The 12,371-nt window shown below is 34.1% G+C and overlaps 1 protein-coding gene across 3 annotated transcripts in view; it reads left to right on the top strand.

Annotated features, from left to right (window-relative positions):
• Positions 1 to 12,371, top strand: part of CFAP61 (cilia and flagella associated protein 61) — a 351,604-nt gene that overhangs the window by 174,796 nt on the left and 164,437 nt on the right. For all 3 annotated transcript variants that reach the window (XM_074209348.1, XM_074209349.1, XM_074209347.1), the window contains exon 18: positions 5,105 to 5,232. In XM_074209348.1, coding sequence (XP_074065449.1) covers positions 5,105 to 5,232 — 128 coding nt within the window. The remainder of the gene's footprint in view (positions 1 to 5,104; positions 5,233 to 12,371) is intronic.

Raw genomic sequence — 12,371 nt, 5'->3', positions numbered from 1 at the left:
CTTTCTTTGCAAAAGAGAATGAAAATGATGCTGGAAATAATAAAACAAAAATTACTAACGGGGAGTTAATACCTATGATAAGGAAGAAAATAGGAAGTTCCTAGCTTCCCTTGATGAATTCAAGTCCACCAGGCACAGATATACTAAAAATCCTTGGGTAATGAAAAAAAATACCAAACTGCTTTGAGGATGTGACTTTTGAGCTTATACTGGTGACATTTGAAGTGTCATGGAAAAAAAAAAACAGAGCATGAAAAAGAGTAGGAGCAAATATCCCAGTTTTTAAGAAAAAGGTTGAGAACTCTTTGGTTTTTCAGAGTTTGACTTCAATTTATGGGAAAATTCTAGAAAAATATATCATTAAAGTTGTTATACTCCTTTGAGGATATGTAATGGAGGTACTTTTCCTGCTTACTTCCTCACACCCACTGTGTCAGAGACATCTTTTGACTGCTTCCTATGAAGACCCTTATGCATTGAAACTCCATGGATGTACCAAAGGGGATCCCTACTTTCCATACCTCTTTTTTCCAGTTGGCCTTGAAGTATAAAAAATAACTCTCTGAGTTTCAAAAGGACTTGCTGTCCTCCACCCAGCTTCAAGCCATAACTCTTGGCATCTTACACAGATCTTCAACTGCAATATGATCACCTCCCATTTGTGTCATCTTTTCTTTGAATCAGGGTCTTGTGTTCACATCTTTTCATCCTTTCTCTTCTAGCAGCTCCAATGCCCAGATTAATGGCTATAAGAAAAGCTATCGTAGTAGCTGCCGACCTTCCTTGAGGAAAATACATCGAGAGAGAGAGAGAGGAAAGAGAGAGAGAGAGAGAGAGAGAGAGAGAGAGAGAGAGAGAGAGAGAGAGAGAGAAAGAGAGAGAGAGAGAGAGAGACTATTAGAAAGAACCCATTTAGTATTGATAGGATGGTACTTAGCAGAAATGAGATGCAAAATAGCCAAGTAGTAGCCCTCTTAAAGGAACTTGAATATAATCCTCTCAGCTAATTATAATCATTCTATGATCCTGATTGCTTAATATTTCCTTTTATTTGTGGGAATAAAACTATATGTTCCATACTTGATACATGTTTGTATTAGGTACCTTTTTAAACAATCTTTTCTCTTGTTGCTAGGGAAGAGCCCTTAAATTATAGCCCAAAACAGAATTGTTTTCAAGAATCTGAACTGGAGGTGGATTTGAAAAACATGGGATACTATGTATGATATTGATGAGATAAGCAACTCCAGAGCAATGAACCCATGGAAGCCATAAAGACAAATAAAGGGCAGAGATTGGTGAAACTTTTTACTTCCTATGCAGATCTCATTTGAATAGTCCTTGACTAGTAACTTTGCTAGGAAGATATTGATATCAAATATAGAGGAAAGTGAAGCCGTTATTAGGAAGCAAAGTGATGGGAATATTGGTTATATAGCTGGCCTTGGAGTCTAGAAAATGATTTAAAATCCTTTCTTAAATATTAACTAGCTTTGTGACCATCAGCAAATCATTTAATCTCTCTATATTTCATATGTGTCTTGGAGTTTGTGTCCTTGGTTATTTTTCTGGAAGCAATCTATGAATTCTTACCATTAGAAATTTTTCTGGACAGTTTTCTTGTATTTTTCTCTTTTAGTATTCAGGTGTTTTGATGTCAGGAAAAAATTTAATGTCAGGAAAAATTTTTTGATGATTACAGCTGCCTTCCAAGGTAGGGAACATGGTACAATTGGATCTGGATGAAGAAAACCTGAATTTTAAACAATCTGAAAAAATAAGAAGGTATCATTGAACTACATGACCTGAAAGGTCCCTTCAAACTCTCATTTGATGAAAGTGGAATTAACTGCCTCCCTCTCTGGAGGCCTTGAGGCTAAGTATGTTACAATGAAAATTATTTTTTATGAATAGGGTAGACAATATGATCACAGAATTACCTTCCAACTCCCATATTCTATAAGTAAAAGAATTTTCCTCTGGTCATGAGAGTCTGATGTAAGTATAGATTTATCTTCTCTTCCATATAGGCATTAATTCTTCCATCTCCAATTTGAAATTTTCAGACATCCTTTTTCTTCCTCTACATAAAAATTTAAGATTTATGGTGGTTATTTTCAGTCTTTAGGTAGATATATTCAAAACTTAAATGGTCAACTTGCTCATCATGCTATAGGAATTTTTGTGAGCATATACTATTGAGTTCTTTTAAAATCTCTCAAAATGCTTCTGTGATTTTTTTAAGAAAGAATCAGAAATTTTTCTCTTAGCTTTATGAATTCCATCCACATGGCATTTCTTTTGAAAGTATAGCAGATGAGAATCTGTTTTACATAACCTCATTTTTGGTACTAGTGCTTGATTTGATAACTTACAAAATATTCCACAAACTTTGATCACTGACATAATTTCATGCTTAGTGAAACAATAGTCATCATCTTTCCTGGTTCTTTACTGTTAAGCAAAGCCTATTAAAAATGAGATCTTTCAAAATTAAAGTTTTCTAAAAATGAGATCTCTAATCTCCAAGAATCTTTTGCCTATGGACATAAGAAGAGTAATGAAAAAAGTTATTTCCTGCTAACTTTCTTCTACCTTTACAATCTGGTTGTTGAGTAAATCACTAGAGAGGAGGTAAGGTATTCTATTTTCTTTCACAATAGATAGGATAAACTTTCCCTTTTCAAAAATAAGGCCAGTACTATCCTGGCAAAGGAGTCACTCATTCCTCTGATCTTTATGTAGAAAAAAAATAATGTGACAAGAAGTAGCTTTCAAAATGTTAAATTTTGAAATATTTAAAATCTAGAGTAACAAAATAATATTGAGATTTTTGAGAACTAGGTTGTCATTGGACTTCATACTGGTAACAAATATTCTTTTAATTAAAAATGGGTACAGAATTAAGTTATTGCAAATCCTTATAATATCAGATTACTCCTCTGGGAAACATATAGTCATTTATCCTGACATTTTGTTAAAATACAATCATATTATGGAACCAATCTACCTAATTCTTAACTCCCTACAGACACTTAGTGTATTTAGCTGTTAGAAAGGTGATTTCTGAAGCATGACAGCTGTTAGTGCTAAAGCTATTGTGTGAAGAACAAAAAACTTATGTCCTACTCATATGCTGCCTTTGTATCATTGATACAAGAGCTGTTTCATAAATGAGATATAATCCTTAACCAATGAATTACATTATTGCTCTATTTTTATTGTTGGTGCACTCTTTTGGAAAACAGCACAATAAAAGGAAATAGATTAAGGAATCCCTTTCTCTAAGGAGCATTGGATTCTGACTTCTAGCCCCCATTTAATTGTTTACATTTTAGGCATGTTAATTAAACTTATTGTAGATGCCTTTGAAGAAACTGTTCATACCACCATACATGTTTTTCAGTTTTTCTTAGACTAAGCAGCCAAAATACAAGAGTGTCCTGGATGTTGCATCTGCTAAAGGACTATACTCCTTGGAAATTGATTGGGATTACATATAATAGCAGTCACATTCTATTTAGAAATAGTAATATTTAAGTATAAAATATTTTTGCTTAAATGTTTCTTGACTTATTTTAGAAGGTTTTCATTGACTAGAATAGCTTTTGTGATTATTTGTTGATACTGCATTTTTTACTGCGTAGTAAAAATATTAGTGATTATTCAATGAAATTAAAATTAACAGACATTCTTTTCCATGTTTGGACTTAGTTTGTAGAGATTCTATATTTGTTTTTGTGTAGACTTTAATCCATATTTACAGATATCAGGTTTCTTAAAAATACCCTGTTGTTTGATGTGCAAGATGAGTCATATTTGATAGATGAAAGTTAGAAATTTGTGTTAGAATGGAGGCAGGAAACTGGAGTTCTGGGTAAGGAGGAGAAGAGTTCCAAAGTTGGGGATGTTTACAAGTGAATGAATGGCACTGCCACCCCAAATCAACCACAAGATCAATCATTTACATTTAGAACCTCTCCTGGCTACATGATCTGTGAAAGGACTGAACTACCAGAACAAAACATGTTGTCTTAAATGTGCCAGAAGGCACAGTTGAAAACTAGTGAATTTATCCAATCTCAATTTCCTCCCTCCTCATCTTTGCTTAATTGCTTCCTGGTGACCTGGTATCATTTGCCCATTTACATTTCATATTCTTTTAAAACTTTCCTCAGTTGCTATTTTTACCAAGTCTTCAGATGAGCTGAGTGTTTCCTATAAAGAAGTGGGTAAAAAGGAGAAATAGAAGGGTCAGTGGAGATTATTTTTAATTGTACTTTAAAGAGAGGCCAATCTATGCTCAGTCCCTACAGAAGAGAAAAGATTCTTTGCTGACATTCAGTTTCTAATCTCACTGAATATTTAACTCATGAATATTTAGCACAAATTGCTCCTAGAATGAAAAGAACAAAAATGTACCCCAGAGATCAATAGCTCTGCATTTTATAAGAAAAAAATGACCCTATATTAGGCTCTTTGGCAACACAAACCAGTATTATTGGTATTATTATCTATCTAATGTTTTTTGCATTTTGCACTTCATTTTATGAGGGTCAGTTTGGTTAAAACTTAATAAAAATAATTTGTAAGTCCCCTTAAACAAGCACACATAGATTGTAATATATCACAGGATACTAAAATTGAATGAAAGTTCCAAGGTTATAAATACTTCCATGTTGTAGAACACTCACTCTTCACTTAGGATATCTCTTTTGTTAATATGAAAGGTGTTCACCTGACATATGGACTTCATCAGTGTCAAGCCAAATATAAATATTTTTAAAGGTTAACTTATTTCTCTGTTTAGGTAAAAAAAGCAGAAATAGAAATTGCATTTCTTTAATAGATTTATCTTGTGTTATTTGGTAATATAATATATTGTACATGTGTCACATTCCCCTAATAGAAACAGCTCTGTTGAAGTTAAGGATCTTGTTTCATTTCAGTTTTGCATCTCCCTCTATTCATTTCATTATTGAACTGAGAAATTATTGGATTAATTTTAAACAATTTTAAAAGCTAAATTAATTGCATTTTGGAGTGCAAATCAGTCACTTTTGCCCTTCAATTAATATTTTTCCATGTTGTGTTTTTCTTCTAGCCATGTTATGCACTATATCACACAAATAGAAAGTTAATGCTAGAGCCCAAAGTGACTATCAATGCCAGAATTGTGGTTGTTGGAGCATCCAGTGTTGGAATTTCTTTCTTAGAAACATTGATTTTTTGGTAAGTTGATTTTTAAACCAATACCACTACTAATAATAATTACTAAAATCTCTCTTTGTAACCAAGCATGAAATTTTTTCCTGGTCAAAATAATTTTCTTCTTAACTATTGCACTTGTGACATAGTAGAAAGAACCTTGAATTTGGCATCAGAAGTCCTAGGTTCCAGTTCAGTTAGTCAATTAGTCAATAATTATTCAGCCAATTATTATGTGCCTGCAAGTTGCCAGCCAGAAGTGGGGTTAGAAATAAAAAGAACAGTCCCTGCTTTCAAGAAGCTTACAATCTAATAGAGGAAAACAACACAGAAAAGGAAGCTGAAAAGCAGGGTTGGGAGAAGGTACCAACAGCAAGTTATGATGCTTAATTGAAATCATAGAAACAAAGGTGTCCCAAAGCATTGTAGCTATTGAGAAATGGGGGGATAAGAATGAGCCTGGCTCCATTCTTAAGTGGCAGTTTTGGAGCTTATATAGCTCTGCCAATCAGAAAACAGAATGTGCTGATAAGATCTTGGTACTAAGGCGGATTTAATCTTGAAGAATAATGACTCCTCCCAGTGATTAGTTTCTTTGGGCATGAAGGCATAATGGAGATGTCCAAAGACTTCCAAAAGCAATGAATAAAGTGTATTCCTTTGTTAGACAATTATCATTCCCACTAGAACACTGTGGAAATATACATTTCTCAGATGTCAAGGGAGGAAAATTTCTGATTCTCTAGTCTTATGCATTGAACATTATTAAGTAGTCCAATTATCTAATTATTTTCTTGAAAGGTCCATAGAGAAAACCCTAATGAAGTGAGATATAGAGCAAATGTTTATTCTTGAAAGGAAGAGTGGAAGTGAGAAAAATCAGAAACATTATAATGCCAGACTCCTCTCCTCCTCTCCTCCCCTCCCCTCCCCTCCCTCTCCTTCCCTCTCCTCCCCTCCCCTCCCCTCTCCTCTCCTCTCCTCCCCTCCTCTCTCCTCTCCTCTCCTCTCCTCCCCTCTCCTCCCCTCTCCTCTCCTCCCCTCTCCTCCCCTCTCCTCTCCTCTCCTCCCCTCCCCTCCCCTCCCCTCTCCTCTCCTCTCCTTTCCTCTCACAAAATATTTTTCCAAAGTATTTACAGAATAAGATATTTCATACTAATGAATTTTCTGGATAACTTATACTTAAGTTATCACCCTTCAAGCACCACAGTGAAATGATTGTCCAGTTACTGAGAGAAGAAAAATATGTTGACATTGTTCAAATCTCATACTTAAACCTTTTTACTTGTATACTAATGTGGTTCATTTTGAGACTTGGAAAAGGGTGAATTTTGAAGGTCAGAAACTAGTAGCAAGAGCAAAAACTGTGAGACAACTCAGGACACTGAGCCTTAGTTTAATATATTAAAGAAGAAATCAGAGGCCAGGGCAATGTCCCTTTGGGTTAGGGGCAAAGAATGACCCACATTCACAAGAAAATCATAAATATTATTAGCATTCTGGATTTTTTCATATGTGCTGAAACTTTTTTCATCTTAATCAAATTTTTAAAAATATATTGTTAGAATACTTAACTTAAAATTTGTACAAAATACAATTGAATTTCGTAAGTCAATGAGGATTCAGATTGATTCCCCTTAAAACAATGTGATAAATGGTTCTCAGATAGTCTTCAATAATCATTTTAACATCATTATTCATATATTCAAATAGATCTGTGATTTCAATGATGTGGATGTTTTCTCCCTCAATATATACCTCATCCATCCCTGTCCACTTTGTCCCTATGACCCTTGTCCATGTCCTCCCATAAATGATCCAGAAGGGATCAACCAACATGATAGAATGAGAATAGAGAATGTCACTTGCCTTTCTTTTTCATTGTTTAGCCCAGTGCCTGCTACATAGTAGATGATAAATAAAATGTGTGTTGACTAACTAGGAGTTTACCTTGTTTTCTCTTAACATTGTAAGGATACTCATTAAGCATATGAGACATCTACCTATTTTCTTCCTATTTCCTTGTTTGTTAGTTGTTGCAGCCTGCATTTCTCCATTGCCCAAGTAATATCAATTACCATTCTTCAGAGACCATAGTATTCTATGCCTCAAAAAAATTTGACAACATTAGTTGAATTTTTAAATGGTCATTTTTCAGTTTATCATTGTGACTTAAGAACTAAACATAATTACCAAAGAATGTACTCAGGAATGGCTGAAGAAGTCATAGCATCATTTGGGAAATGGTTGAAGAAGTCATAGCCTATGAATGTGATAGAATTCTATTGTGCTATAAGAAATGATGAAGGGGGGATTCCAGAAAAAAACAGGGAAGGCTTGTATGTTAGGGAGCAAAGTTAACTGTGCAGACCCAGGAAGATAATTTATACAATAACAATTCTGTAATGCTAAAGGACTCATGAGTCAACAGCTTGTCCATCATGAGATAGAGAACTTAAGCATTCAGAGTGCAAATTGAAACTTTCTTTTCTTTCTTTGTTGGGATATGGCTAATATTTAAATTTGTTTGGCATAACAATACATATTTGTATTTTTTTTGACATCTCAATGAATAGGATTGGGGAGAAGGGAGGTAGAGAATTCAGAATCTAAAAAAAAAGATAACACAATATTCTAGATATAGTCTGACTATGGCAGTGTACAATGGAACTATCACTTTAGATTTTTTTTTTTTTTTGGTGTCTGTATGATACTGTTGGCAGATATTGAGCTTGCAGTTCCCAAAAGCCCCCAGATATTTTTTTACAATACAAACTACTTTCCTTTCTGAATTTTCTCCCTTTCTCCTTCCCCTTCCTCACTCATTAAGAAGTCAAGGAAACCAAAACTAATATTTGTCTGTGTGTGTTTGTGTGTGTGTGTGTGTGTGTGTGTGTGTGTTTAATGTATGTATGTATGTATATAGTCATGGAAAACAAATTCTTATATTAGCCACATTTAAAAAAAAAAGAATTTATGGGCATACACTACATTCTAATTCTTTGCCACCATAAAACCCTGCTATCAATCAATTTTTGTTACAAAAATTTTTTGTCATCTTAGTCAATCTGATATATATATATATGAGTTGGTACTTCAGAATTGTTTTAATATGGATTTTTATATTAGTGATTTAAAGAATTTTATATGACTTTTGTTAGCTTGGATTTCTTCCTGTGAAAATGCCTATTCATATCCTTTGATTTATCAGTTGGGGAATGGATCTTATTCTTATAGCTCAGTTATTCTTGTGACTCTTAGAATGACACCTTTAACAGAGAGAAACTTCCTACAAAGATTCTCACCCCCCCCATTTCCTGCTCTTCTTTTAAATGGTTTTGTTAATGCAAAAATCTTGTCAATTTTGCATAATAAAAATTACCAATTTTACCTCTTGGGAACTTCTCTAACTCTTGTTTGATTGTGCATTTTTTTTGCCTATCTATAGATTTGATCATTTCTTCCATATTCCAATAATTTGCTTTTAAATTTAGCTTTTATGTATAAATCATGTACCCATTTTAAGCTTGTCTTTTTAGATGATGGAAGTGTTGGTATATATACTTGGTTTATGCCAGACTACTTTTAAGTTTTCTTAACAGTTTTTGTCAAACAGTGAGTTCTTAGCCCAGTAGTTGGAATTATAAAGTAGGATACTGTATTTATTTTCTTCTGCATATTGTATATCTGATCTGTTTTATTGATTATCCTCCCTATTTCTTACTCTGTCCCAATTTGTTTTTTGATGATGTCAGCTCTGTAGCATCATTTGAGATCTGATAATACTAGGTCTCCTTTCTCATTTTAAAAATTTATTCCCTTGATATTCTTGTTATGATTTTTTTCTGTATCAATAAATTCTTTAGTAGTTGAATCAATATGGCACTGATTAATTTAGGTAGCATAATTTTTATTATATTACTTGGTCTGTCCATAAACAAGTAAAATTTCTCCAAATATTTTGTTCTGTCTTCAAGTGTATGAAGAGTATTTGATAATTGTGTTCATTGGTTCTCATATTTGTCTTGGTAAGTAGACACCCAGAAATTTTATATTGGTTCTAGTTTCTTTCTGGATGCTAGTAGTTTTCCCTTATTTTCCTATTTAGGTTACAATATTGCCACTGGTTTTCATTTTGGAATTTCTTTCAGGATTCTCTCAATTTCTAATTTGCCCTCTGGTGCTTACGTAGTTTTCTTTTGTGATTCTTGAAACATGATATCTAATCTTATTGTTATATGTAGCATTTCTAATATAAAATTAAATAGTATTGTAATAATGGTTATCCTTTTTGTAACCTTGATTTTACTGGAAAGTTTCTAGTTTATTCCTATTTTAGATAATGTTTTCTTTTGGCTTTTAGATAGATACCATTTATCATTTTAGGAAAAGTTCCATTTTTTCCTATGTTTTCTATTGTTTTAAAAGGAATGGGTACTATGCCATGCTTTTGAATTCTTGTCTTCTGTCATTGCTTCTCTCTTCTGGCTCACACTCAATTATTATATTTATGTGTGTATAACAAATATATCTATAGAGATATATTTGAAATATAAAATCTTTCTTCCTTAGCAGATCATAAATTCCTTGATGTCAGAAACTCTTTCCTTTTGTACTATATATTCTTTTATCCATAGAAGACAAATCTAAACAAATGTTGGCTAAAAGAATGAATGAATGTATTGCAAGGAGGAAAATCCAGGAAGTTTTCCTTTTACCTCTGTTCCCAATGGAGTTTCAGATTTTTGCACATGACAAGAAGAGCAGTGTAGGAATTCATTCACTCTCTAGCCCAAATAAGTTATTGTCTTGGAAAAATGAATGGGTTCTACCTAGTCACCAAATGCCCAGAAGGCCAACACTCAGTAATCTGACTTTAAAAATCAATCATGCTTCTGATTTGGATAATCATTATCATCTGGCAGGGTGATAAAGGGAGGTCAGACTACTATTTTTTGAATCCATCATATGTAAATTAATGAATCAATAGGACATTATAGGGTTTAGCCCTATGAATAGGCCTCTAGCAGCTGCAGCCCATCCTTCCCCTCCACCCCTCTTGTCCTTTCCAAGGCAACAGGAGGGCTGTCTAGTGGGAAAGAAACTGAGGACTGTCCTTTCTGACTTCACAATCACTCTAAAGGAACTAGATAGATGTTATCTTCAAAACCAGATTATTGCATGGCATGGTTTCATGTACCTTCCTCCCCCCAAATACAACTTCACTTCATGGTTTTTCACTGTTCAGATTCCTAGAACAGTAAACAAAATATCCCTTATTCTTCAGATAGAGAATAAAAGGCTTAGAATGCAAATGCCCAGCTGAAGTATATAGTTTAATCAAGGAATTCAAACACAAGAGGACTTTATTTTGCCCACTAGGTCTTGAAAATGAAAAATTATATCAGTATTCAATATTTATTATTGTAATTGTATTTCAAACACACACTTGGAGAGTTAGCTATTTAAAAGGACCCTGTGGTAAATCTTTTTGTAATATGAATGATATAATCTTTCCATCTTGTTTGATTTTTTGTTTTTTAACAAAATTTAGTGATATCTTTTGCTTTTAAATTGCCTAGATTTTTTCCTGTATCTTTTCCTCTCCCTCTACCAGAGAGCCATCTTTTATGATGAAGAATCTTTTTTAAATAATCAAAAGGATGAAGTCAAGTCAAGATGGCAAATCATCAAGAAACAGTACAACTAAACTTCCTCCCAAACTTGTCCAAACAGATTTAGAAGACTCACTAGACCAAATTCCAAAGACAACATCTAAGAAAAAAATCAAGTGAGTCACTTTTCCAGTCCAGGTCAGTATAGGGAAATAGAGAAGTCTGTGGATTCTGAGGACTGGATATGGTAATGATGAGATTTGGCTTATAGCTGTCGATCACAGACTGGGTCCCAAACCCATACTAGGGTACTGGAAGTAAGGTAGCAGGTACCATCAGACGATTTTCTTGCCCACTATCTGGTTCTGGTTCACAGATCTAGGGTAGACTAAGAAGACCTGGGCAGAGTTTCTACCTGGGTAGGAAGAAGGGCTTTTTGGGGGATATGTACTAGGAAAGGAGCAAATTCATAATCAAGCAGCTATGACTCAGCTTCCAGGAGTGGAGCAGAATCCAAGTTCAAGGTAACCAAGTATGAAGCAAGCAGAAGAATAACCAGGGCAAGAATCCCCAACCAAAGGGGAGCCTATATTTCTGTTACTCTGAGCCATCAGTTTCCCAAATAGTTGATGGGGGCTGAGTCCAACAACATTTCGTTGTTGCTTGACTAAAAACCTAGATCAGTAACTTGCAGAGAGAGCTCAGACCAGGGGGTCAACAATCAGATTTTGTTCTAAATCAGAATTGGAAGCACTGAAAGATTGCAGGACTCCAACCTGTCCCTGAAATTCAAAAATATCACAACATTCAGTACTCCACCCCCCCTCCCTACCCCCCCATCAACAAGAAAGAAGTAGCAGGACCAGTCTGACTGGTACAGAGCTAGCCATAAAATCAAATCTAAAGTGAGAAAGAATGAGCAAACAATTCTACCACAAAGAGCTTTTCTACAACAAAAAGTGTACTGTAAATACTTTGGTTTATATGGAACCTTTCTTTTGTCAATTTTCTCTTTAGGGTATATACCTAGCATTGTATATTATTTTCCATTAAACATGGTATGTAGCTATTTATGCATATTAAACATATCAGAAAATTTCTCCTCTTAATGAACATGAGATAGCCTTTTGCTTTCCTAGTCTCAACTACTTTTCTCGCCAAATATTATTCTCTGAAATTATCTTTGAAAAGCATCACTGATATCATATTGTATTTGTGAACTATTCATTTGGTTACTGTTATTTATCCTGCAATTTTTCTTGGAAATATTATAATTCAGGGGTGGCTAGGTGGCACAGTGGATAGAGCACCAGCCCTGGAGTCAGGAGTACCTGAGTTCAAATCCAGCTTTAGACTCTTAATAATTACCTAGCTGTGTGACCTTGGGCAAGCTACTTAACCCCATTGCCTTGCAAAAACTAAAAAAAGGATGCTGAAATATTATAATTCAAATTCAGATTTTTTAAAAATCTGAAACATGATTTATTCAGGTTAGGAAAGGCTACTAGATAGATAGATAGATAGATAGATAGATAGATAGATAGATAT

Source organism: Macrotis lagotis, chromosome 1 (genome assembly GCF_037893015.1).
Source record: "Macrotis lagotis isolate mMagLag1 chromosome 1, bilby.v1.9.chrom.fasta, whole genome shotgun sequence".
NCBI classification, from domain to species: Eukaryota; Metazoa; Chordata; class Mammalia; order Peramelemorphia; family Peramelidae; genus Macrotis; species Macrotis lagotis.
This window is presented reverse-complemented; position numbering and strand designations above follow the sequence as displayed.